We start from the raw sequence: 26,917 nt of genomic DNA, 5'->3' as shown, positions 1-26,917 counted from the left end.
TGGGGTTGCTTAGCCTGTATAAAAGGAGGATGAGGGGAGACCTTCTTGCTCTCTACAACTCCTTGAAAGGAGGTTGGAGCCAGGCAGGGGGTCAGTCTCTTGTCCCAAGTAACAAAGCAATAGGACAAGAGAAAATGGCCTCAGGTTGCTCCAGGAGAAGTTTAGATTGGATATTAGGAACTATTTCTTCTGCAAGAGGGCTGTGAAGCCCTGGAACAGGCCACCCCAGAGAAATGGTGGATTCACTGTCCCTGGAGATATTAAAAAGGCACACAGACATGATGCTAAGAGACATGATTTAGCAGGGACTTGACCGTGCTGAGTTAATGGCTTAACTTGATGATCCTAAAGGTCTTTTCCAACCAAAACAATTCTCTGGTTCTAACATGCTTTCTGGAGTCTGTCATGTAGCACCACTTATCCTCCTTGCACAGGACAACTAAGAAATGAGCTCAGAGTGAGCCCAGCACTGTCACCCTGAGGTCCCCTGCACCGGCTTCACCCGTAATTTGGAGCTGTCCCTGACTTAATCGTGACCGGGGAGTCACCAGCCCACGGCCGAGATACAGAGCCCTGCTGCTGCTGAGGACAGCCTCACATTCCTGGTGTGACAGCGCCACCTGGTGAGGTGGCCACGCTCCTGGGTTCATGCTGGGTGCGGGCAGCTGTCCTGCCCCGCGCTGCCCGCAGCGGGCCCCCAGGCTCCGCGCAGAGGTGCTGCGCACCGCTAGGTGCGCTTGAACCCGCCCATGCGGGCGGTAGGATCGGAGCCCGCAGCCACAGCGACACCTAGGGGCCATGGCGCTCGGCGTAGCACGGCTGCCCTGTGTTAGTGGCCCGGGCAAGAAAGCTCAGGGCTTCCTGGAAAAGCAGGGTTGGCAGAGTCCATCCTTGCAGCCCCACCTTAAGGTACGCGTAGAAGAGATGTCCAGTGCAGGAGAAGCCACAAGAACTCTGCTCCACACGCTGAACAGGACACAAACCCCTTCCCACTCCCACTGGCATCATGGAGCTACAGACAAGCAGACCCACTTCCCTGCTACATGGCACACCAGACACCCCAGGCACAATGGTGCCCAAAACCTGCAGGGCACCAGCAGCCCTGACAGGTCTGACACGGTGACATTAGGGACAGGAGAATCAAATACCTATCTGGGGAGCAGATTCCTCCTCCTGCCAGGCAAACAGGTCACTGCTGCTGCAAGAGAGATGTGGTTCCTTCTTTTCTCCTCTTCTCTCTGGAGAGTCTCCAAGGTTGGCTCTCAACCTGAGATCTAAGCAAGCAGGGCTGCTAATAAGAAATCTGAGGTTGCTGTGTCCAAGGCAGATGTAGCAGGGTCTCCTGTGGAATTTTCATCACCACCTGAACCTGGTTTGAAGGCAAAAAGTTTGCTTAAGTGGGAGAAGAGGGAGGAGTTTGTTTCACTAAGTGTGGTGATGTTAAAAGTTCTATTTCCCTGAAGGATTGCAAGAAGGGAGGTGCTGAGAGCCATCCCAAGGGCTCACCGTGACGATTGTGTCACAAGCAGCGTGACACTCCAGAACGCATCCCTGGGACACAGCAGCCCCTCTTGGGATACGGCAGCACGATGGCCACTGGTGAGTTACCTTTGCTGGAGGCTTCAGCCCCTTTAAGCACACCCCAAATAGGACATCAGGGGGGAAAAAACAACCAAACCAAGACAGTGTTAGGCTTCTGAACTGTGGGTCCTGCCTGTGACACAGCTGTGCCTTCAGACTAGCAGACGTTTCCAAGGGCATCCACCCATCAGAAGGCTGATGCCATCTCACTCTGTTGCATCCAGATCTTTCAGACATGAATAAAACTTCACAGGATAGTGGCACACGGTCTTGATGTCCTGGGTGGATGGGATAGGAGTCTGCAGTGATTGTCCTTCAGAGCTACAGCCTGCCTCTAACCTGATGCTGCCTGCCAGTTTGGGGTAATTTGCAACCAGAACCCAGGCAAAAGGACTCGGAGGACACCAAGGGAGTGGGGCTGGAGCAGCAGCACCAGAGCACAGCACACAGCTGCACTCTGTGATAGTAGGCTTATACCTGGTTTCTGGGTAAGGTAGAGGGGCACAGCTACTCCCCCCCAGCCACACCTCCCTTTTTCTGCCCTACAGATGCCACCATGCAACCTTTTAAGAAGCTACCTTTCAGCCTTTCCTGCTCCTGTCTGCAGCTGAACCTGCTGCTTTCCTAACACCCTGTGCCACTCACCCAGAGCACGTGGGTGCACCAGGACCCAGACTTCATTGACTGTCCCTTCTGCATGTGCACAGGACAAGCCCATAGCACATGTCCTCTAAGGCAGTCCCTCTCCAAACTTATCCTTTAGTTCACACTGACATCACACTTAGCAACACAAAGCCCAGGTCACTTTCTTTTCTCTCCTTTGTAGCAACCTTAGCCTCCATGGACATGGGGCTTCTGCTGAGAGATGATGTTTTTGTCGACTTTTTCAACACATTCCTGAACCTTCCTGTAAGTCTACTCTGCATCATAGAGCCCAGGAACTTCCTGAGGCCCCAGAAAAAAATGGGAACGTGCCATACTCAGGCTGGAAAGTGAGGGAAACCTGGAGACCCTCATCTTGGAGATAGAGCCTGAAAGGGAAAACTGTGTCCTCCTCCATAGTGAGGACTAACTAAAACATCTGGGCTCTGAGCTCCCCTGCCACCCTCCATTTCTTTCAGATCTCCCCTTTCCTTTTGCTACAGGTTTTTGGCCAGACACCCATTTACATCAGCAGCACAGGCCAGTGGGACCTCTGGCCAGAGCTGCCAAGCCACCTGGTGAGAAAATGCCCCTTGAGAGGAGGGTGAGAAGGGAAGAAGAAAGCAGGGCAGGGGAGGGAAGGAGCCCATTTCTCATAGCCAAGGCCAGTCTCTAGCTCTGCTGCTCATGCAGCTCAGGGATTATTTCAAACAGGTGTCATTTTGCTTTTAGGCCCTGGGAGGACCATAAGCCATTTAAAGTCCTGAAGCAGCATATGGGATCCAGCCAACCCTCATAATTGGAGGTGGTGGCAGGGAAGGAAGATATGAACATCAGTCCTTTTTGCCCTGTATTCCTCCCGAGTTCACCAGGCATAAGGTCCTCTTGGTCCTCAAATTGGCTCAGCCCTCCCCCTCTCCATATCCACGAGTGCCATTTGTGGTGCTCAGATCCCATCACAACAGGGAGCCTGCTCCTCTTGGTGCTCAGATCCCGTCACAACAGGGAGCCTGCTGCTCTCAGTGCTGCCAGCAAGCTGCCGTGCCTTCCTGCCTGGGCTCCAGGAGAGCAGGCAGGCTGTGAAGAGAAGCAGCCACGCAGCACCAGGTTTCCCAGGTTTGCAGGCAGAGCTCACAGGCATGCAGGCAGGAGCTACGTAGCTCGAGCATCCTCCCCGCTTTCCCAGCGTGGGGATGGTTTTCCTCACCATCTAACAACAGGGTGCCTTCCCCACCTCCTTACCCCACAGCAAGATCCCACTACTTACCCTAATCCCCAGGCAAGAGACGGCTCCTTCCTCACAGCCTAATCCTCTCCTTGGTGGCGGGGCTTGCAACACAGGATCCCAGCCCCCCGGCTTTGCTGGCTTGGCTGGAAAAGCACCGCCTGCCTCACTTCTGCAAATCCAGCTTGTGCCTCCACCTCGTCCTCTGCCAGAAGCTGCTGGGTTTCATTCGGTCGGGAGAAGCAGGTGAGTCATCTCAGCACAGAGGAAATCAGAGTGGCTTCGCTCCTCTGGCTGGGGCTGTCACCACCCGGGTCGTGCCTCTGCGCCGGGTTAAAGAACAGGCACCGATGGTCCTGTTTGTAGGGATGCAGCAGGTCCTGGGCTTCCCACAGGATAAGTGGGGCTTCAACCCACAGCCCTGGTAGTACAGGGCTCCTGGTGGTACAGTACTGCCTCCATGGAGCTGAGCTGGGAAAAAAAAAATGCTTGACATGCAGTTCAGGGGTGGAGCAGGGCTGGAGAGCATCCTCAGGCATGGTAAACCAAGGTCCTGGTGTTTGGGTCTGTAGAAATGTAGGACACTCAGAGCTCTTGCAGTGTATTGCAATAAGTTCCTTGTCTGATGCACTTTACCCTGCAACAACAGGCCTGTGCTGTGGTCAGTCTTACCAACAGCAAGTGTGGACTGTGCTCAGTTCCCCCCTGAAATGAGTCATCTCAGCCCAGCCAACTGTTTTGTCAGCCCACGTGTCAGCACGAGGGAAGGCTACTGGAAGGAAAGCTATGGCAGATTTTCATTTCCCCAAAATAAGCAATTCATTAAGGCTTGCTCCACTGCTGTTTCTAAGAGCATTACTGCTGCTGCTGCTCCAGTTGGGTTGAACTTTCAGCTGAAGGAGGTTTGAGGGCAAGCTCCAAATGCAGGCAAAAAAAAAGACAGACTGCCAGGGGAAGAAGCTGTCACCAACGTGTGCAGGTTGTCCTTTCAACCACCACAAATGCATCCTCCAACCCTGCCCAAAATCCCCATTTCAGTGTGGTTTGCTGGTCTCCTGGCTCACAGCACTGCTGCTATCTGGCAGCCTCTCTCAAGAAGGCTGGGGAATGCTGGTGGGGTTTGGAGGGCTTTCTTGAGGAACACTGTTGCATGCACCTCCCAATGCTATGCTCTGCACTCTCTCTGGCAGCAAAACTGCTCAACTGGCAAAGTGCAGACCAGTGGCTGCTGGAGAAGTGCATCAGTGGGAGCCAGGGCATGTGGCACTTTCGAGCCTTCATCCAAGGAACGGCAGGTGGGCATGGAAAGCTCTGCAGCCCCTTTTCAGTCAGCCATGGGCAAGCTGGCCAGCAGGACACCAGCACTAAGCTGGGGATGTGGGTAAGCACAGATGGGACAGGAGATACTGCCATCCCAGCTAGAGCTTTGGAAGATGAGCCAGGAGCAGAGCCCCAGAAAGGGCCATACACTGGCTCTTCACTGCACTGGTCCCTCAGTTCATCCAGGCAATCTTTCCTTCTTTCTGCTTTGTAAAAACACAGACTGCTTCACTCATCAGTGGGGCTTTTAGGGGCTCTTTCCAACTCCTGTCCCATGTTTGATCCATAGGTGAGGAGCTCACCAACTTCTGGCTCACCACTGAAAGGCTCCTGGGGCTTGACGAGTCAGATGCAAGGCAGAGGGACCTCTACCTGTCCTTACTCCACAGACTGAAAGCCACTCACCTGCGTGAAGGCTCCAGCGTCGTCATTCTCTGCAGGACCATCATTGGTAAGAAGCATGGGAGCTGGGGATGAGCAGTGCTCTTCCAGCAAGGTGGGCTTTCCCGGATGTTCCAAGGGAGGTGAAATACCATCAGCTTTGTTTGGCTGGGAAATGATCCACATGGAGCCATCTCCTCATCGTAATACCCTGCATCCATTTCAGGGTCACTGCTGAAAGCTGAGCATGTTCAGCCCAGCAGCTCCAGGAGGGAAATCCTAAGCAAGATGCAGGAACGGGTCCTTTTCACAATTCAGAGTTACTGGCTCCCTAAATTCTTCATCCACTGCAAGATGAGCATGGAGAAAGAGAAATCATGCCAGCCTCTGCTGCAGGAGTACCAGGAGCGTTTGTTGCAGGGCAACTCGCAGGAGGCTGCAGGCTTCTCAGAGGATCTCTTCACGATGCACATTAAAAGAAGCCAGGGTTTGTCAGGACCCTACTGCAGCAAGAAGGCCAAAGCAGAGATCTGGACTCTGGTCAAGGAGGGAAAAGACACCAAAGAAAGGAAGATACCCACTTTTCAGGTGCAACCAGAAAGGCAGACAGGGCCAGCTGTGAGCACAAAGGAATCACAACAGGACAAGAATGCTTTGGGATCGAGTCTTCAGCAGCCAGAGCACCCTGCAAACACTGCCTTTGGAGGCAAAGGAGGAGCAACCTCTGCCAACAGACCTAAACCCAATCCAGAGCAGGTCCTTCATCTGAAAGACCTCCACGAAGAGAGAATCCTCTCTAACCTGCATTGCTCTGCATCCCTTGCCCAGCTACCATCCCTGAAAAAGTCAGTGGAGAGCATGAGTTTCCTTCCTTGGGCCCTTAGTGCTGACAGCTGTGCTGGACGGCCCTTCAGGGACTTCCTGAAGCGCCAGGACCGCTACCTGGAGACTCTTCTCTTGGACCTGTGGCATGACCTGGAGGAGTTTCTACCCGTGGTGCTGGACCCCAGCAAAGAAAACAGTTTCTTCCTGAGGCATTTGATTGGGGAGAAGATATGCAAGACCTACCTGGAGGAGGGCACCAGTGGGCACCTTCCCTTGGAGACCAGGACTGTCAGGACCTTGTGGAGCTATCTGATGTATGGAGAGTTCTCCCCCTGCATATTCAGAGCCCAGAAGGAGATTTGCAAGGTAGAGAGCAGTGCTGGAAGTGGTGAGGCTGGGAGGTACAGGTACTGTTGGCACCCCAGAGCTGGTGTGAGGGCTTTGGGCATGTTTTAAGAAAAGAGGTATTTGGAAAATAAAGATGAAAGGAGACTAGGGAGGGAAAAAAAAATCTTACAGCTATGAGCCACCTTGCACTGCAACCTGGAATCAGGATGCACCAGGCCAGTGTAAGGCAACAACCTCACTGGTTTGCTGGCCAGTGGAGCAGAGATGAACAAATACCTAGCAGCTGGTGGCCTCAGTTGTTAAATGTACATGCCAGGGGCCATGGAACAGCAAGGCAGTGGCCATCTCAGCACCCAGTTCCATCACAATGTGACTAAACCACATTTACAAGTCTCTGAGCGACCCAAAGGATTGGCCTGGGTGTAAACCTCCTGGCAGATCTGTCCTGGGCATCTCAGTGAGGTGGGACCTGCCTATACCATAACCACTGCAACCTCAGGGTACAGCAGGTTTGAGGGGTGCTGGCTGCTGCTGGAGCACTAACTGAGGACAACCCACTTGTACTCCTCAGGTGCTCTGCTGCTTCTATGAGGAATTTCTGGCTGCCGATGACAGAACCTTCCTCCAGTTTATGGTAAAGTGGAGGCACAGGGGTTGTGGGCATCCTTAAGGGATGTTCAAGCACCAGTGGAAATATGAAAAAGAAGGGAGGGAGGGAGGAGAAGTCCAGCATTAGCTGCAGTGGTCCAGCATTAGCTGCAGTGGTCCAGCATTAGCTGCAGTGGTCCAGCATTAGCTGCAGTGGTCCAGCATCCCACGATGTCCTCCAACCAATGCTGCAGCAGGATGATACTCCGGTGGTGATGCTCCAGCTGCTGAGAGCAACCATCTTCAGGACCTCCACTGCAGCACCTCTTAAGTCAGACACACTACAGGCATGCCCTGTGAGAGCTCTTGAGAGACAGGTCATGACCTGGCCCAAACCCAAGGAGACACTTCAAAGTAGTTGTCAGGGTAGACAGAGATGAGACCAGTAGCAGGGAAGTGCACTGGTGACTGCCTCATGGGTAAAGCCCTCCTGGGAATCAGCTGCCCTGTTTTTTTCCCTTGTCTGCAACAAGACCTGCTGTTACTGTGACTCATATGTCCCCATCCCAGTAGGACTCCCTGGGCAGCACATGGAGGGGAAGAGGTCGTGCAGCCAACCTAAGCCATTCTATGATTCAACCCACTCAAGTTTTCCACTGTTTATTATCCCCCACTGTGTAAAGGGACAATTTAAGAAAGAGCCATATAAGCACTCATCTCCCAGGAGCATTATCCCTCCTGGCAGTGGGAATCCCACTAATCCCACTTGTTTATGAACACCTTAAATGCTGGCTTTACACTTGGGAGCATCCTCAAGGACTGAGCCCCCCTTAAGAGTGCCACCTTCCTGGCTCCCTGCACAGGCAACCTTGGTGAATAGATGGGTCTCCTCAAACCAACCATTAGGCTTTTCCCCAAGCTGCAACATAAAACCTGCAGCTGATCCTTACAACAGTAAGGAGAGGATGTCAGGGAAACTGTTCCCAAAGACCTAGCTCATGGAGATGCCAGCAGCCCAGTTATCAAGAGCTGAGCATTTGGGAAAAGTCAGCTGGCAAGTGTTGGCCTCCATGTGTGAAATGCTCTTGGTTGACAGTTAATTAACTGCCCAGGTTTTGAAGCATCTCCATCAGGGAAATTACCCCTCGGAGCACAGACCTGGTCTCGGAATGCAGTTAGCACTTCAGCAGGCATCAAGGCCACACTCTCCACAGGCATCATCCCTCAAGCCAAACTCCTCCCAGGCCTCACCACTCTGACATCAGGGGAACTAGTCGCTCAGGGAATGAGCAGGATTATTTTTGGTGCTTGCTCCCAGGGATAGCAGCCAACTGGCAAGGCACACGAGGTTACCTGTCAGCTGGAGACACCTTCAGGGTTGTCTTCAGCCCTCCGGGGTGGATGTGGTCCTCTTAGGAAAGCTGCCACATCTTCTGGCAAGCCATTGCCTAGACTACCTGGAGGACCTGCTGCACATCCCAGTCGCAGGAAGATGTGAGCCAGCTTTAGGCAGCTGCACAGGGAGGTTGAAGGTCTGTGCTGAGCTTCATGCTCATGCAGAGTTCTTCTAGGTGGTTTAAAGCTAGAGTAGGGTAGGTTTGTGCTCCAAGGCACAGTACAGCATACAGCTACCCTGTTTGGCACAGCGCAGGAGCAGCAGCTCCTCAGGTGTGGTGTGTGTTTTGTGCAATCAGCCTCTGCTCTTCTCACCATAGTCTCTACAGAGCAGCGTCCCAGCACCCGAGGAGCAAGGCCATGCTCTTGGGAAAGACGAACATTTCCTCCTGTTCCAGCGACTAAACGAGTCCTTGAGGCTGAGCCAGGCCTTGCACGGCACAAGGAGCTTGGAAGGTCTCTCCTCTGAGCACTGGCAAATAATGGCCACCCAGGACCTCCGCAGAGGCGGCTTCATCCAGGCAGAGGTGGAACTTCTCCGCAGGGCAGGCAAGAGGAAGCTCTGAATTTCTGCCAGGGCTCAGGCCGATAAAGCACATTTCCTGCATCTGTGGTCACCACAGGCTTTGGTGTGTTGCTGTATTGCTGACAGCACATAGCCATCATGGAGTGGGTTGGGCAAGGTAGCTGGAGCCATGAGCTGTAATCCAAGCCCTGGCAGTGACCCATGGGCCAAATTCCCTCTTGCCAAATGCCACATGAGTTGGAACAGGCTGCCCAGGGAAGTGGTGGGAGTCACCACCCCTGGAGGTGTTCAAGCAGCGTGTAGATGTGGCTCCTCATAGAATCAATAAGGTTGGAAAAGACCTCAGAGATCATCAGGTCCAACCTGTCACCCAACACCTCATGACTACTAAACCATGGCTTCAAGTGCCACATGCAATCCTTTTTGAACACCTCCAGGGATGATGACTCCACCACACCCCTGGGCAGCACATTCAAGTGGGAAGTTACTCTTTCTGGGAAGAACTTTCTCCTTACCTCAAGCCTAAACTTCCCCTGGCATAGCTTGGGACTGTGTCCTCTTGTTCTGGTGCTGGTTGCCTGGGAGAAGAGACCAGCCCCCACCTGGCTACAACCTCCCTTCTGGTAGTTGTAGACAGCAAGAAGGTCTCCCCTGAGCCTCCTCTTCTCCAGGCTAAGCAACTCCAGCTCCCTCAGCCTCTCCTCATAGGGCTTGTGGTCAAGACCTCTTACCAGCTTTCAGTATATAGTATAGTGGTCATGGTAGTTGGGTTACAGTTGGACTCAACCTTGAAGGTCTTTTCCAACTTTGATGATTCTATGATCCCTGCACTGGATTGGCTCACCAGACTTTGCTGCAGCAAAGCAACTGAACCTCAAAACCAGCAACTGCCACCAGCAACTGCCAGAGTCCTCTTCCACATCTTGCCCTTTCTCTGGGAACACTAGGGCTGTTCATGCTGGTGCAAAACCTCAGTTTTGTCTTCTTACATCATCTTTTGAGAATGACATGAGGTTTTTCAGCACCTGCTGGTGCACTGACAGTGACAACAGTCACCTGTAGCAACCACTTGTGGGGCTTCTGTTGTACCTGAGAAATGCAGGGTTATGGGTGGGTCATGGGAACAAGACAGAGAAGGGATGAGGAAAGGTGATGTGGTGGTTTTTAATGCTGGGGGGAAACTTCAACCCACCACAGGTGAGTAGCAATCACAATACAAAGTGCTGAAGGGCTGTCATAGTCAGGAGGAGAGTGAACACATTATCTGACCTGGCTTCTCTCTCTGAAGCAGAGTCCCAGAAGGTGGCAGACTCACACCATCCAGATGTGCTGGTTCTCCAGAAACTCTCTTCGGATGTGGATAGCCCAAGCAAGAAAGAAGAGCATCCAGGTCTCAAAAGTCCATCACTCAGCGAGTTCAGTCTGAGCAGGCCAGAAGCAGGGTGGGCCCACAACTTTCATACACTCAAAGGGGCTCCAGCATACCTTAAGGCAGCTGGACAAGCAGGTGTCTTCCCTGCTTGCATCCCTTCAAGTAGCAGAACATCTCCAGAAGGAGGCTAAGGCCAAGACACCCTTGAAAGGCGTATCTTGGGGTGTTAATCCATCTGGAGAAGATGGAAATGGGAAGACTTCTCTGAAGCAGATACCAAGGGCATGAAATCACACAGACACAGAGTTCCCATAGCACCTATAGTGCCTCCTAAGCCAGGCTTGCCATCAGCATGGTGGCTCTGGGCACAGCTTGGGTCTCCTTGGGCTGCTTTGCATTGATGACACCTGAGGAAGGGGCCAACCCTCTTCTATCCCCACAGCCACTGAACCCCAGAAGAGAAAGACAACGACTGCTCCTGTGAGAAAACCATCCCCTGTGCCAGTAAAGAAGCCATCTAGAAGACCCAGGTCTGGTACTCTGCAGCACAAGGCTCTGCTGGGGTTTGCTACTTTCACATTTTCAGGAAGCAGATTTTCCCCAGTGCTGCCCTGCAGTGCCAGTGCTGCCTGCTTCATCATTGGGTTCTCTCGGATGTCAGTATGGCTAACCTGAACTGTCTGAACTGTGGAGTTACTGGGGAAAGGAGAAAAATGCTTTAACCCACCCTCAACCCCATAGCTGAGGTTTACTCCTCACATCTTGTGCATGTTTCATGCCCTTCATCCTCGATTACTCCCTGGCCATCCCTGTGGTACACCTAGGCAGCTCTCAAGATTCCCAGAAGTGAAAAATAAGACTTTAAATCACCCTGCAAGCATACTTAGATGTCTGCACTCACTGACCATGTGAATGTCCTTGTGACTCATGTCTCACCTCCCAGGAATACTCCCAACACAAGCCCTCACAGCTCCACATTGGGATATAAATGGCAATCAGGACAAGTCCTGAGCATGAGCAGCTCTTGCTCATATTGTGTGCTTATTGTGAAAGGCAGTTTCAGGAGCTACACTTAAAAAGAATACAGGACCTAGTCCACTGATCTTCAAATCAGAGCTTGCTAACTTCATAAATGACCCCAAATCCCAGCCCACTCCCAGCTCTGGCTTTCCAAAGCTCTGCTGAATCTTTCAATATAAACATCCTCTGGCTTTACATCTATCAAAAAATTTCCTCATCTACCAGCTGCAAAGGGTTTTCCACTCCAGAACACCCTCTCAGCAGCCAAATGCATGAAGCATTCTGCCATCCAGTGGCAAACTGTTTTATTCACAACCTCTTACTTCCACTAGTCCTTCCAGGTGCCCCATCCTTACCTGCCTGCCTCTCACCCCTGGCCAAGCCATCTGCAGGTTCTGAGGTCTCTATCATAGACCCAAATGCCTACTTGCTCCTTAACTCCCTAGATGAAGCCTCCTCTTCAGACCAAAAGGAGCTACTCTGGATGCAGTGAAGCTGTTGGGCAGGTGCACCTACAGCCAAAACCAAACAACTTACCAGGAGAACAACCCCCCACCCCTGGATTCCAAATGGCCTTGTGGATAATGCTTTTAAAGGTCTTTTTCCAACCTAAACCATTCTAGGATTCTATAGGCAAGACACACAAGGCAGGCTGTGCTCCACCAGTACCCTTGCTGGCCCATCTGCTTTGCAGATCCCACACCCCGCTCCTCTGCTTGTTTCTAGCTCTTCTTCAGGTGCCTCACTCTTGTTGAAGAAGCCAGCACAGAGGTCCTGGCTATGCTATGTTCCAGGTCACTGGTGGCACAGCTGTCACATCTCCTGCTGTCTCCTCCTCTGTAGGCACTTTGTGAAAGTGCTGCACAACTTTGCCCACCTGCAGTACTTCAGGCAGTACCTTGGGGAGCGCAATGCAGATAAACCACTGCATTTCTGGATGGCTGTGGAGAAGCTAAATGCAGAGACCAACCCCGAGAGAAAGAGCTTGCTCATCAACAGCATCGTCAAAAACTATTTCCATGGTGAAATCCCAGCTGGTAGGTGCCCTCCTACCCTGCATTTCAGTCATGCTGAAAGCCTCTTTTCCCTGGGATTGATGCCTGTTGTAGATTTTATATCCTCTCACAGCTACCTGCAAATTGTCCTTTCTCATCCAGGGAGGAATTTATTTGCTGAGGCCTTCCACTGCCACTTACATTCCTAGTAAGGTGGTCATCTAATTTGGCAGGATCTATTGACCAAAGCTTGCAACGTGCAATTCCTGCAATGGCAGAAAGAATTCTTGCCCATTTGTCTCCTTTAGATGCTCTTGGAGTCACAGTTTCACTAGCAACTTATGGAATCAGCACGGTATAGAAAGGAAAAGGGCTGAGACATTCAGCAGACAGGGCAGGCAGAGATGGGGCAGGGAACCACTTGCAGATGTGAGGGTAAGAAGAGATGCCATGGCAGCCCAGGAGTGGCTCACAGGGGCAGGCACTGACCTTACTTCCTTTCCAGAGGAGCTGCTGGACTGTGACTCTTCTATCATCAGTGACATCCGTGAAGCCAAAACAGTCAGCCCCTTCATGTTGATGACAGCACAGGTCCTTGTCCAGAAAGCAATGGAAAAAAGATGGTGAGAACCTGGGTCAAGCTGGTTTCTTAAGCCCAGGGGTTACACAGACATCTTTTCCAACACCCACCCCACCCCAAGGTGACAGGCAGCAGCTGTGGCAAACATTTCCTGATGAACCATTAAGTGGTGCATGGAAATCCCAGCCAGAGCCTCACCCCAGGAGGACTGCTGAGGCATTCAGCTGTGCAAGGCCAGCAGAGCATGTCCCATGGGGACCAAAACACTATAGGGCTTTCAGAGTGCTGGACTGGAAGAGAAAACACAGTGCAGATAAGCAGGACAATTGCAAGTCAAGAGAGGGGAATCCAGCCTGTTCTCCAACCTCCTCCAGAAACTCCTGTCCAATGAGACCCCAACCTCAGGGCCATCCCTATCAGTTGCTCCCCTCATTTCACCACCCTCCCAGCAAACCACTACACTCCTCATGTGTCTGGCTGCCCCTGATGCTCTTTCCCTGATCTCCCATGTGGCAGGTTTAAAGAGTACCAGGACTTGTTCCCCCCAAGCAAGACACACAAGTCTAACCTTGACCTGCAGCATAGGATGGAGAAACTCTCGTCAGACAAGCTGGTAAGGAAAGACCCTCTCTGCTGGCAGGCTGAGGATGTTGTCCAAGTAAGAAAGAGGAGATGCTGTGGGTGCTCACATAAATTGAGTGGTTGGGGTCAGAACTGGAGACCTGCAAAAAAAGCAGCTGATAAAGGCTCTCTCCTACAGGCTCTGAAGTCCTGCCCCACACAGACCTCATGAAATTCGGCCAGGAGTGGCCAAGTGATTCACATTGTCACCCATGGCCACCCCTGAAACTGGGAAATGCCGGGAAACAAAGGCGACTGGGTCACCAATCCCAGCACCAAGGCTGGGCTCTGCTGCTCCAGCTCACAGTGGTGGGTCCAAAAGGGAGGGCTGTGTCTGGGAGCAAGCCTATTGCTGCAGCCAGGGGCTGAGGTGAGCTGTGGCATGTGTCTGCAGCGGAGGGCCTGGAACACCGTTCGTGACCTCATCAGGAGCCTCTGCAAGTTCCGCAGGGAGATGAACAATGCCCAAAGCCGCGTGGAGTTTGAGGACTTTCTACGGCAAGAACTAGGAAACAAGAAGGAAAGTATGGCTAGATCCCTTCCACCCCCTTCTCCTCCCTCCCCAAGACAGTCCTGGGTTTAGGCAGAGAAGTAAATGAAGGAAATCCGTGGGTCACCTCCCATCCCTATATGCTGCCTCAGTTTTCTCGGCTGGAGGCATATAAAGAGCAGGTATCTCAGGATGCCAGGTATTGCTGTGCAGAGGTCTGCACACAGGCACTGGAGGGAATAGAATCATGGAATGGGTTGGGTTGGAAGGGACCTCTAAAAGTTGCTGCAGTGAGCCAGGACATCTTCAACTAGCTCAGGTTGCTCAGAGCCCCATCCAACCTGACCTGGAATGTTACCAGATATGGGGCACCTCTCTAGGCAACCTGGGCCAGTGTTTCACCACTCTCATTGTAAAAAACCATCACCCTTGCATCTAGCCTAAATCTCCTCTCCTTTAATTTAAACCCATCACCCCTTGCCCTGTCACAATAGGCCCTGCCAGAAGCATGCCCACATCTTTCTTATAGGCCTCTTTTAGGTAGGGAAGGGCCATGAAGATCTCCCTGGACCTGAAAGATAAGGTTCAGAATTGTGCACAGGCAACACACACAAACACACCCAAACAGTATCTGATTCTCTGATATGGGTACTCCATGATGCTGTTGCATCTCTCCCAAGCAATATAAAAGCTTGCATCCCTTCCATGAAAACCAGGAGGCATTAAATGAAGCTAAGTGGCACAGGCAAAAAAACAACAAGGCAAAGAAAATTGTTTGCTGCATGGAGAGCTTTGCCAAAGGATGTATATCCTGCAGGTTTACAAACCCACGGGTTCAAGAGGAGGCTGGAAAAGCAGTTAGAACAGAAAGCCACCGCAATTGCCAAACAGAAACCCCATCTAGATCAAGGAGTTCCTGCACATGGAAGTTATGAAAGCTGGAGAGCACTGACATGGGGAAAGTAACACTTGCTAACTTTTCCCCAGGAGCAGTGTGGCCAGCAGGAGCAGGGAGGTCATTCTCCCCCTGTACTCAGTACTGGTTGGGCCACATCTTGAGTCCTGTGTCCAGTTCTGGGACCCTCAGTTTAGGAAAGATGTTGACTTGCTGGAACATGTCCAGAGAAGGGCAACAAAGCTGGGGAGGGGTTTGGAGCACAAGCCCTATGAAGAGAGGCTGAGGGAGCTGGGGTTGCTTAGCCTGGAGAAGAGGAGGCTCAGGGGAGACCTTCTTGCTGTCTACAACTACCTGAAGGGAGGTTGTAGCCAGGTGGGGGCTGATCTCTTCTCCCAGGCAACCAGCACCAGAACAAGAGGACAGAGTCTCAAGCTGCACCGGGGGAGGTTCAGACTGGATGTTAGGAAGAAATTCTTCACAGAGTGATTGCCCATTGGAATGTGCTGCCTGGGGAGGTGGTGGAGTCACTATCACTGGAGTTGTTTAGCAGGAGACTTGATAGGGTGCTTGGTTGCATGGTTTAGTTGATTAGGTGCTGTTGGATGATGGGTTGGACATGATGATCTTGAAGGTCTCTTCCAACCTGGTTTATTCTATTCTATTCTATTCCCTGCTTTCAGCCTCTGTGAGAGACAGGGTAACAGCTAGACCTGCTGTGGCCATGCCTCATGAAAACAGTAAACATAAGCACTCCATGAGTGCAGAGAGGAGGAAGGATGGAGGAGAGGGAAATGTCCCATGCTGGGTGGATCTGAATTTCCTGCAGAGCCCTGTTGCAGGAAGGGCACAGTCCCCATAGGTAGGAAGACCCTCAGCAGGCAGGCAAAGCAAGCACAGGTGAGGTGAAGGAGCAGGGTATAGCTCAGCATCAGTTACCTAGCACTGGGAGAAGCAGGACATAACTGCTCTTCTTCCCTCTCAGATTTACCCATCAGCTCAAGGGTGAGCAGCAGCACCATGCTCAATTTCCAGTCCCACAAGGCCCGTGCCACCCCACCAGACAAAGAGGTGGTACTGGTGAGACGTCTCATGTTTAACCACCAGCTTGTTACCATCAACTTCCTCGTCGATGACCTCCGCTTTTACCTGGAGATGGACAAGTGAGTTCCCTTTCCTCAGGGTGCTCGGGTACCACCAGTCTCCCATCCTGTGAGTAGTGTTTGTTTCTCAGCAAAGGATAAAACCTGGTCCATGGATTCATTAGCACACACTAAGGTCTGTGCAGCCAGCCCTGGACTTCTCTTGGCACCTGTGTGCAAGGCTAGTGTCTGGACATCGCACGACAGCATACAATGCACCAAAGCCTCCTCCCATAGCTCTCTACATCTCAGATAACTCATGGTTATCTGCTCCTAGAGCCCACAAACCCCTCCACTGCAGCCTAAAACAGTCTCCTGGCTAAGGGTTCCTGTTTGGGTATCCTAGAAGTGCTTTTGTTCTCACAGTCCCCAGCAGTTGAACGTTTTGCCTATGTCTTGACATGCCAGTTGTGACATTTCTCTATTGACCTTGTCCAGGCCATGGCCAATGCACAACAGCCCTTCAGTCAGCATACACCCCCAAACCTGGGGCCAGGTTTCAGTCCCTCTTTTCCTGAAGAAGGATGAACACTGACAGGCTGGACAGATGGGCAGAGTCCAAGGGCATGAGAGTTAACATATCCAAGTGCTGGGTTCTGCACATTGGCCACAACAACCCCAGGTAGTGATACAGGCTGGGGACAGAGTGGCTGGAGAGCAGCCAGGGAGAAAAGGACTTGGGGGTACTGGTAGATAGAAGGCTGAACATGAGCCAGCAGTGTGCCCAGGTGGCCAAGAAAGCAAATCGCATCCTGGCCTGTATAAGGAAGAGTGTGGCCAGCAGGAGCAGGGAAGTCATTGTGCCCCTGTACACTGCACTGGTTAGGCCACACCTGGAGTCCTGTCTCCAGTTCTGGGCTCCTCAGTTTAGGAAAGATGTTGACTTGCTGGAACGAGTCCAGAGAAGGGCAACAAAGCTGGGGAGGGGTTTGGAGCACAGCCCTATGAGGAGAGGCTGAGGGAGCTGGGGTTGCTTAGCCTGGAGAAGAGGAGGCTCAGGGGAGACCTTCTTGCTGTCTACAACTCCCTGAAGGGAGGTTGTAGCCAGGTGGGGGTTGGTCTCTTCTCCCAGGCAACCAGCACCAGAACAAGAGGACACAGTCTCAAGGTGTGCCAGGAGAAGTTTAGTCTGGATGTTAGGAAGAAGTTCTTCATAGAAAGAGTGATTGCCCATTGGAATGTGCTGCCCAGGGAGGTGGTGGAGTCACCATCACCAGAGGTGTTTAAGAGGAGACTGGATGATGGCACTTGGTGCCATGGTTTAGTTGATTAGGTGGTGTTGGGTGACAGGTTGGACTCAATCTCAAAGGTCTTTTCCAAGCTGGTTAATTCTATTCTGTTCTATCACATACCCCAGCTGAATACTGTGACCATGAGGCTGGTAGAAGAGGGAAGTGGCTTTTCATCCCACCTGTTTCACCCTGTGCATTGCTATTTCTGACTCGCTCACTGTGGACCTAGAGAGAGCATGACTGTCTAGTTTAGCAGCTTTGTCTCAGAGCAAGACCCCTCATGCCTTTGCAGGTTTTCCAGTCTGGCTGACTCAGTTGAAGCTCAGGCAGCCCACAAGATGCAAAAAGCAAAGCAAGTTGCCTTTCTCAAAAAGAAAGTTGCCATCATCAGCAAACTCTTCCTGAACTCTGACATTCCCCCCAAACTGCGGGTAAGATGCTGGGACCCCCCCAGAAAGCACAAAGGCTGCTCATTGCTCAAGACCATTGCATCACAGCTGCAAGTGGTTGTGGGGAAAGGGGAAGCAGGCAAAGGTTTGGATCTATTCCAGCCAAGCATGCTGCAAAGCCTCAGAGTATACTCTGGAGCTTGGGACCTCCACTTGGGCTCCATGGGATGGACCCATGCTAGCACTTGACCCAGACAGATGGAGAGCAAATGTGTGGACAAGGAGATGGTGAAAACCCCTACCTGCTGCAGAAATGCCAGGCTGAAAGATCAGAAGGGGTTCTGCTCACCACCAATTCAGTCCTTTCATGCTGCAGAGGTTAATGTCACCATCACCCCCTCCACCTCACAGCAGGCTGTCTTCCTTTTGGAAAGCACAGTACAGTGCTTTCCACACAAATCCAGGGGAGATCCCACTCTTCTGCCTGGGACAGGGAGATCCCACTCTTCTGCCCGGGACAGTCAGCCAGGATGTAACTAACATCTCTTCTTAGAGACTGCTAAAATATGAGGCGGGATCAGGGAAGAAACATGCCTCCAGGACCCATCAGGGGTGCCACCAACTGCTTTGGTTAAGCAAGGTCTCTTCTGTGACCAGGTAAACATCCCTGAAGAAGAGAGAAATTTCATCTGGAGCTTATCTTCCAAAGGGATACTGAACCGTGTCCTCTACCACAGGGCCAAGGTCATCATCTTCCCCATCCTGATGCACTTCTGGAGAAGGTATGTATTGCCCTATTCAGGTGAGAGAGGCTCTGTGGATGCCATCCATTTTTTTCCAGCCACTTGTTCCTCTGACATGACGAAAACACAGATGAGAGACTCCCCAGGAGCTCAGATGTCTGCTTGGAGGTTTGCTGTCTTCCATACATCTCACACAGGTTCTGCTACTGGAAGGTGATGAAGAGCTTTCGGGCATCTGCAACAGAGAAGGAGCCAAGCTCTTTGCCCAGTACAACAGCCTCCTCCAAAACATCTGACATTTATAGTCCAGGTAAGCTGAGTGCCTGGCCCTCAGTGCCACATTTGTCTTCAGGCTTGTTCCTCCAAACAGAGAGATGCCCATACCTGGGCTTTTGGTGTCCCACGGGGCTCCCCTTGAAAGAGCCAAACTTCTTCCTTCACACAGCTTTGAGGGTGAATGTGGTGCAGGCATGTTGGGAAAGGAGGAATCTCTGAAATTGTTCCTTTCCATCAAATTCAGTCAAAATTGCCCAGTGAGTTTTCAGATCTTTCTTAGGGGAACAGGGAAGCAGATGCAGAGCAAAGAGCTGTTGCATAACTCATGTTTACTGCAATAACCAAGTTAAAAGTACTCACACACCCCCAAACCAGAAATAAAGCAACTAAAGCAACTAATATTTTGAATTGAAAGTCAGTTGGGAGCAGGAGAATCATAGAATGGTTTGGATTGGAAAGGACCTCCATAGGTCACCTAGTCCAAACCCTCTGCAGTCAGCAGAGGCATCCTCAACTAGATCAGGTTGCCCAGAGCCCTGTTAAGCCTCACCTTGAATATTTCCATGGAATGGGGCCCCAACCACCTTCCTGGGCAACCTGTTCCAGTATTTCACCACCCTCATGGTAAAGAACTTGTTTCTGACATCCAACCTGTGTCTACTCTTCTCTAGTTTGAAACCATTGCTGCCACACACACCCCTGCCACCTATCGCCACAGGCCTTTGTAAGCAGAAGGAGAACCTTGCAGCCCAACACCAGGCTCAGTGGCATTACATGGAAGAGGCTTTGAGCATCTGAAGTAGAGAATAAGCTTCATCAGGATTAGAGATGACAGCCACTGGGACATCTCTGGGGAAAGAGAAAGATATTTCTCCTTCCTCATCTACTTGTTTAGTTTCAGTACCCTGAATAGCTCTGAAAAGCACAAAGAAATCGGTGCTAAGTGCTGTCAGTCTGCCTGACAGCACAGTTCCTGGACTGAATATTCATTTGGAAATTGTCTAATTGATTTTTGATTAAAGGGGAAACCAAAATAGGCACATACTAATCTTGCTTTGACGGTCGAGTGGGTGTCAGCAAGCCACTGTTCTGCTCCCTGTCATTTATCACTGTCAAGTTCTGGATAGAAATCAGCAGAATTTGAGGATTTTGATATCCACAGGCAGGTGCTTGAGATGCAGCTCTGCAACCAAGCTGAGGTACCAGACCCCTGGTTCTGGTATTCTCCAGGACTGCCAAGCTATGTGTGTTAGCTCAAACCACCCAACACAGATTCACAGATTGCACTGGGTTGGAAGGGACCCTCAAAGATCATCATGTCCAACCCTCCTGCAGTGAGCAGGAACACTTCCAGCTAGATCAAGCTGCCCAGGGCCACATCAAGTCTTGGGTGTTCCCCTAGTTAACATGAAACATTCAGCTTGAACCTCCAGCTTGCTACAGAGCCTGACTGCACTTCTAGAGCCTTCTCAAACATAATTGTTTTAATCCCAAAGCCTCTTGCCTCCAAAAACCCCACAAACAAACCAACCAACTAAACAAAACCCCCAACAAAACCCCAAAACAGACAAAATAAACCTAAACAAACCCACACCAGACAAACCCCAACCCATCACATGGGTATTCCCAGCTAGAAACAAAGAGAAGCGTTGTGTCACACAGGAGCTACCTGCTGTGTTATCTGGGATGAAGATGCTTTTGTCCAGGTCTTCAAGAAATGGATGGGGAGAGAGGCATTTGCAGTGAAACACTGGCACAGGTTGCCCAGAGAGCCAGGTTAGCACCAGAGAGGTGGTAGATGCCCCATCCCTGGGAATATTCAGTCAGGTTGGATGGGGCTCTGAGCATCCTGATCTAGTTGAAGATGTCCCTGCTGGCTGCAAGGGGGTTGGACCAGATGACCTCTAAATGTCCTTTCCAACCCAAACCAATCTATAACTCTGTTGAATCAGTGTGAGATGTTGCAGGGGCTGGGACAGTCCCACCACAACCCAAGCAGCACAGCCCATATTTAGCTACAGAGAGCCTCAGAGTGAGACTGCACTGAGATACTGCTCTGGAGAGACAGTTAGGGATGTGTAGAAATGATGCAATCCTACTTATGTGGATATTAAACCTGCAGTGATTGCCCTTGGGGCAATTATGCCCAAGCTACAGCTCTCTGTATTACTTCACAGGGATAAATAACCAGAGGTGGGCTGGTAAAATCCCTCAGCTGGGGAAGAAATGCATGATCTCCCAGAACTGCCTCAGCCCTCATGGCTGACACGTTCAGCCTTGTGGAGTAGGAAGCTCAGATACCATCATGCCTTGGTAGGGCAGAGCTATACCCACAGGGTGCAGCTCAGGCTGGCTCCTGCTGTGCAGCAATGCCAGCCACAGGCAGCCCTGACTGTCAAAGAGCAAACCAAAGCAGCCTGCAAACCAGGGCTAGCTGCTCTTTCTGGCTGTGCTAATTCCCATGCCACCTTTTGCTCAGGAAGCTTTTCTGCACTTCATCCCACATTCACTGATGACCTTTTTCTAAGGGTCTTGCTTTCCCGACCTTAAGATACAAACCTTGCTTTTCAGCTGGGAGAAAAAAAGAAAAAAATGGCCACGTTGTCTTTAAAAGGCCCCAAAGTTGCTAGGGAAGTTACCTGCAATTCCAGAGAAACCCCCTCTGGCCCATGCCTTGCTTCTCTCCTCTTTGGAGGGTCGCTGCTTCGCGCAGCCGCGGCGCAGGCGGGAGGGAGCGGAGCTGAATCGGTCTCCCATCACCAGGCGTCACTGTGGCACCGCCTGCGCTTTACCCAGAGCAGAGGGACCAGTGTCCTGCTGCGATGGACTCGCTGCCCACCCCCCAGCTGAGAGCGCATCTGCCGTGTGCACGCACCCCCGCTCCCCACCTCTCCAAATGCCGTTCTCTCAAGAAGCCTCCAACTGAGAGCTCTCCGACCCTGCAGCAGAGCTAGGCTGGACACGTTACCCCTGCCCTGCAGCCCTCCAAAGTCAAGGAGATCTCATGTCCTTGCTCAGCCACCCTGCCTGTTGGATGTGTTGCCCTCCCTCATTTGCCGTCAGAGTGCACAGTGTCATTTCCTCTCTTCTCCCTCACCAGACAATCACACAGTCATTGTCTTCACACTCCAGAAAGGGATTCAGGTCCTGCTGCCAAACCCCCGGAAGAAAATGGACCCTTCAAGGGAGAAAGAAGGTGAGGCAGTGCTGAAAGGACCATTCCTGCTCCAGGTGCTGGGATGGGAGCTGGGCTTTAGGACTCCCTGCATCGGTCCATGACAGAAAGTTTATGCGTGGTGGTTTTCTTAGATGCAGATAAGAGTCTTGAGAAAAAGCTCTTAGTCAAGAGGGCCTGAAGAGCAGGCAGGTGATTGCAGAGGCAGCCTACCTCCCCCAAACCACACCAGCACAAGCACCCACAGCAGCAGAGCTCTGACCCAAAGGCCAGAGCTGGGTGGGTCTGTGCAGGATGCTGGTCACCCCCGAGTCTCTAGTGAAATCCCCAGCTGCAGCCCCCCCTCTATGCCCTGAACACCTCCAACCAGGAACATCCCCTGTCACCCATAATCTGCCTCCATCAGCACTGATGCAACATCTCTCTCTTCTCTGAAGGCACCAAGGAACATCAGACCGTCCCAAACCACCTATGCTGAGCAGGACAGGGATGTACTCCAAGGAAGCTGAGCAGCTCAGACACACTGCAAAGCTTGCACTTTATCAGCAATAAGACCTAAAAATAAAGCAACTCACAGCATCCTCCAGTTTGCTTTGTAACATAGCACAGCAGCTTGCACCTCTGCAGCTACAGCAGGGACATACTGTGACATATTCCCACCCAAGGACATACCCTTGTCCACCTAACAATCTCCTTCCTCATGCATACCTTAATAAGATTGCATTGCCCATAGCTGGGACCCAGTAACAGTGCAAACAACCCACACTGGGTGTACAGCACACCACCTCCAAGGTCTGTCCCAAGAAACCTGGAAGGGGGCTTAAGGCCAGAAAATACTCACAGAAAACACTTCACCTGGGGAAAGAGCACCTAGAAGACCACCCAACCCTAGAAGCTTCTCCAGCCCTGCTGCACAGAGCCCTCCTTCTCACCAAGGACTGGAACTGCTCTGCTCAATATGACCTACAACCTCAGCCCAGCTACTCCTCCCTCCACACAAATTAAATACCTCCTGTGGGTGGCAAGGCTAAGAAAGTCCACCTGCTTTTCTGCTCAGCTGTGCCTGGGTGGTGAGATGGTTCCTGTCTTGCCAGAGCTTGATTTTCCAAACAAGATCAGCTCCTGCCTGACTCAGGGCTTCAGCATGTTGGGTTTTTTTTAAGCCAGTACTGTTTACAAAGCAGGAACCAAAAGAGATCAAAGCCCTTCATGTTCCCCAGGCGAAACTGAGTCAGAACAAGTGACCACAAAGCTGCAGAAAAGACCATGAACTTTCACCACATCTCACCTACCATAACTCCCATTTGGAGCTATTTTTAGCTACTTTTTAACCCTCAGATCCAGGAGGACTGCATCCTGGGCATAACACAGGTGCACTGAAGGCAGTCAGCAACACATTTTGTATTTGCCAGTTATGATTATCAACACTCCATTTCTGGAGGGTCAGAAAATCAGACCAACCCAAAGCCTAAGAACCTGCCTATAAATGAAGGACTCTGGAAGCTGATACTGCTCCCACAACCTGAACCATGACCAGCACCTCAACATTGCCTTTGTGCTGTAACCTGATGCTCTCAGCCCCCAAAGCTGGCTGCATTTTTGTCTGCTTTGCACTAACTCTTCAGGCTCTGCAGCCTGAGCCCAGCTGAGCCTGCTCCCTAGAAGGCTTCACAGGTGCACCTGAAGCTCAGCACAGCAAAACCATGGCTAAAAGTGATCTTCACTCCACTGCTTCTGTGAACCTTTGTTTTTTCCCTCAGTGCAGCAAGACACATTGACCTGAGGCCATCCCTGTGCATGCAAGCATGTCTTCAGCACACAAGTGACAGGAGGGAGAGCACCTGATCCCATCACTTTGGGTGGAGCCAGCTGCCCCTGGAGTCACCCAGCAGGAGCAGAGGAAAAAGGCAGAGGCACAGCAGAGTACAGGCATGACAGCAGGGGAATGAAGCATGAGGGCCAAATCAGCATGCCCTTGGGCATCACGCATGGCCTGCAAGCCTGTCTGTAAGAGGTAAAGTCAGGCAGCTCCTCCCAGATGGGCACTGATGCTGGAAGCCATCAGCACATCAAGCAGTGCTAACCCTGGCAGCTGGCTCTGCCTTTGGCTCCCCAGGACACTGTTATCCTGAGGCTGTGACATCAGGCACTGCCATACCACCCAGTTTCAATACTGTCCAGCTGTCTTTGCCATTCATTTTTCCATCCTGCTTGGCTTTTCACTGGGCACTCATCCATCCTCCCCAACCCTGCCAGGAGGAGAGGCAGCCTGGTGTTTTACCCAGCACTGGTCCCAGTCCTGCAGTCTCCACAGTTCTCATGGGCTGATACTCTGTGAGCAATAAGTTTTGCAGACACCATGCATGGATCAAGTTTCTTCTCTGGCATCTCAAAAAAGAAAGCAGGATATGGCCCTGTGGTCCACACAAGCTGTCCCTGGAAACTCTTCCCAGCAGTCTGTTTGCCCCAGGGATGCAAGTCACAATCTCTATGAGTTTAATGGCTGCTCTGGTTTGGACATCCTTAAGTGCTGTCCACTTTCAGGAAGGCCTTTCCACAGCCTTTTAAGGCTGCCAAGTCACAGCCCTTTAGCAAACCAAACAGAGCAATTCAAGATGCAAAGGTCAAAGCAAGCCATGACTGTGGCATCTTACAATAGGCTGAAGGAGCCTCACCTCAACTTGTGCAAGAGCAGGAACATGCTGCTATGGTGTGGAGCCACCATGTTGCCTATAGCAGCCCTTCTTGCCACTCTGCTGAGACCTGGACACACACCTCTGGCTGTCCCCCTGCTTTCTGGGCATGAGAAAGATGGAATGAGCAGGAGAGAATGAGCAGAGAGGAAAGGAGAAGAGGAGTCAGCATTCTCCTGTCTGTCTGCACTTTCTCTAATGGTATCTCACCAAGAGTCAGAATCAGAGAATCACAGAATGGTAGAGGTTGGAGGAGAGCTCTGGAGATCATCGAGTTCATCCCCCCTGGTAATGTGGATCTGCCTGGATCAGGTTGCACAGGAATGTGTCTGGACAGCTTCTGAAAGTCTCTAGAGAAGGAGACTCCACACTCAGAGTAAGGAAGTTTCTCCTGAAGTTCAAGTGAAACCTCCTGTGTTCTAGTTTGTACCCATTGCATGGCCAAGCTTTCTGTTGTTACATTTATGTAGTTTAAAGGTCCCCAAGGCCATCAGAAAGACCTTTTCTCTGAGCAAGGGCCACTGATGAAGGCTGGCACAGAGACCTCATGAGCCATGGGCACATGGATGGCAGTCTGCCACCCAACTCATGCCCAGCAAAGCCTGCTGGTTTGCAGATGCCTGCTGGTTTGCAGGTGCCTGCATCTAGAAGCACACAGAGCTGAGGGGACACACAGGGCTTGATAGTGCATTCCAGGTAACTGCCTGTTCATAGAGGAGATGGGTCAATCACATCCACTCCCAGAGTTTCACATGTATGCAACCACATCTTCACACTTCAACTCATCCACAAAATCCTCACCCTCACTCCACAAAACCAATGCAAAACCCCCACCACTCAGCCCAATATTTCACAAGAGACAGCTTGCTCCTGAGGACAGGAAACTTTCACCACTTCCCAATATCTTTTCCCTTAGGCTGGATGTTAGGAAGAAGTTCTTCATAGAAAGAGTGATTGGCCATTGGAATGTGCTGCCCAGGGAGGTGGTGGAGTTACCATCACTGGGGGTGTTTAGGAAGAGACTGGATGGGGTGCTTGGTGCCATGGTTTAGTTGATTAGGTGGTGTTGGATGATGGGTTGGACACAATGATCTCGAAGGTCTCTTCCAACCTGGTCTATTCTATTCTATTCTCATCAGTTACCCATACAGGACAGGAGCATCTGGGAAGTCACTAAACCTTCCCTAAACAACCAAGAGGTATCTCCACAAGGAGGCAAAAATAATCTCAGTCTTTTGGTCATTTTATAGTGCTGCAGACTAACTCTATCTGTGCAGAGGGGATGGGGGAACCTCATTCATAACCAAGTATAGAGTCGGTTTTCCAGACAAGTTTATTCCAAGCTGGGTTCTTCAGAGGCTCATTGAAAGAGTAACAACCTCAGTTTGAAAAGGAAGAAGTAAGAATCCCTTCAGCAGCTGAAAAATATTTCTGTAAGCAGCACATAATCAGAGCAAATCAGAGCCACAGCCAAGGAATGAGCAAACCCTTGGACGACCAAACGCATGCTGTGTGCCGTGGAATAGCAGCATCCAAATTTCAAAGCTCTGAGCTGGCTGCATGGGCACCAGCTCTGTGCCATGGAGCCAAGCCTGGCAGGAGCACAGTGATACACCCACCCACCCACAGTGGCTCTGTTTTGGAGAGAGGGAGCTCTTGTGCGTAGCCCTGCCTTGCAGACGTAGCTTGACACGGCAGAGCTCGTCCCTTCCAGGAGGAGCCAGGCCCTGCAGTCCCTTTGACGTCACTGACCTTTTCCAGGTGAGCCAGGACTACTCATATAGTAGCAGAGTTTTGTGGGATTGTGCTCCCTATGTCTCTCCCTTGTGAAAACATCTCCCACATCCCCCCCAAGAAGTCCTTCAGGTCCCAGGAGGCAGGCCTGAGTGCTCGTCTGCCAGCTCAGAGGGGTAATGGTCCAAGGGCAACTCTGCAGCCAGACCATTGCCTAAGCATCTCCTTTTCTAGCTGCTGTGTTTTCAAAAGGCTGAGAAGAGAGCATCCATGTCTTTTGAGGGGTAGCCTCTCAGTGCAAACTCTAGCAAGCATCAACCCTAACAGGGATTTCAAAGTCCTTTTCCTTTATCAAAGAGTCCCACATTGTCTGGAAATGCTTAAGCTCTTCTCCTGCCTTCCAGATAGGACACTGGCACATTGACACAATTGGGTACGTTGGTGCTGTGCCCCATGTTCCATCTTCCATGAGGATCAAGGCCTTGATCTCCACCTCAGAGAGGCAGGTAAACTCAGAAGGACAGTGGTAGTTGAAAGGGACCTCACCTAGCACTCAGCTTGCTCCCTCTTCAAAGCCTGTTGTTGTTAAACCAAACACCTCTGAAGCATCTTTCAGTTCTTAGACTAAGTCCTCTGTGCTCTGCCCCTTCTTGTGCTCTCTTCCATCTCCTTACCCACTGTTTTCAACTCTTTTGCAGATTAAGAAATAGGAGACAGTGATGATGGGAT

At 51.4% G+C, this 26,917-nt stretch overlaps 1 protein-coding gene across 1 annotated transcript; it reads left to right on the top strand.

Moving 5' to 3' along the window:
- The first annotated feature begins 798 nt into the window (after positions 1-798).
- Positions 799-26,891, top strand: RGSL1 (regulator of G protein signaling like 1). Its single transcript, XM_054165550.1, is given in 21 exon segments — positions 799-909; positions 1,530-1,599; positions 2,408-2,490; positions 2,727-2,801; positions 3,565-3,694; positions 4,639-4,743; positions 5,058-5,219; positions 5,376-6,340; positions 6,894-6,956; positions 8,626-8,944; positions 10,646-10,733; positions 12,067-12,260; positions 12,724-12,841; positions 13,315-13,411; positions 13,814-13,943; positions 15,790-15,967; positions 17,471-17,609; positions 18,225-18,349; positions 18,508-18,620; positions 21,687-21,782; positions 26,887-26,891. Coding segments are annotated over 21 exon segments (3,366 nt in total).
- The last annotated feature ends 26 nt before the right edge of the window (positions 26,892-26,917 follow it).

Source organism: Dryobates pubescens, chromosome 11, assembly GCF_014839835.1.
Source record: "Dryobates pubescens isolate bDryPub1 chromosome 11, bDryPub1.pri, whole genome shotgun sequence".
In the NCBI taxonomy this organism is placed as follows: Eukaryota; Metazoa; Chordata; class Aves; order Piciformes; family Picidae; genus Dryobates; species Dryobates pubescens.
Note: the sequence above shows the minus strand (reverse complement) of the source record. Positions and strands in the feature narration are given on the sequence as shown.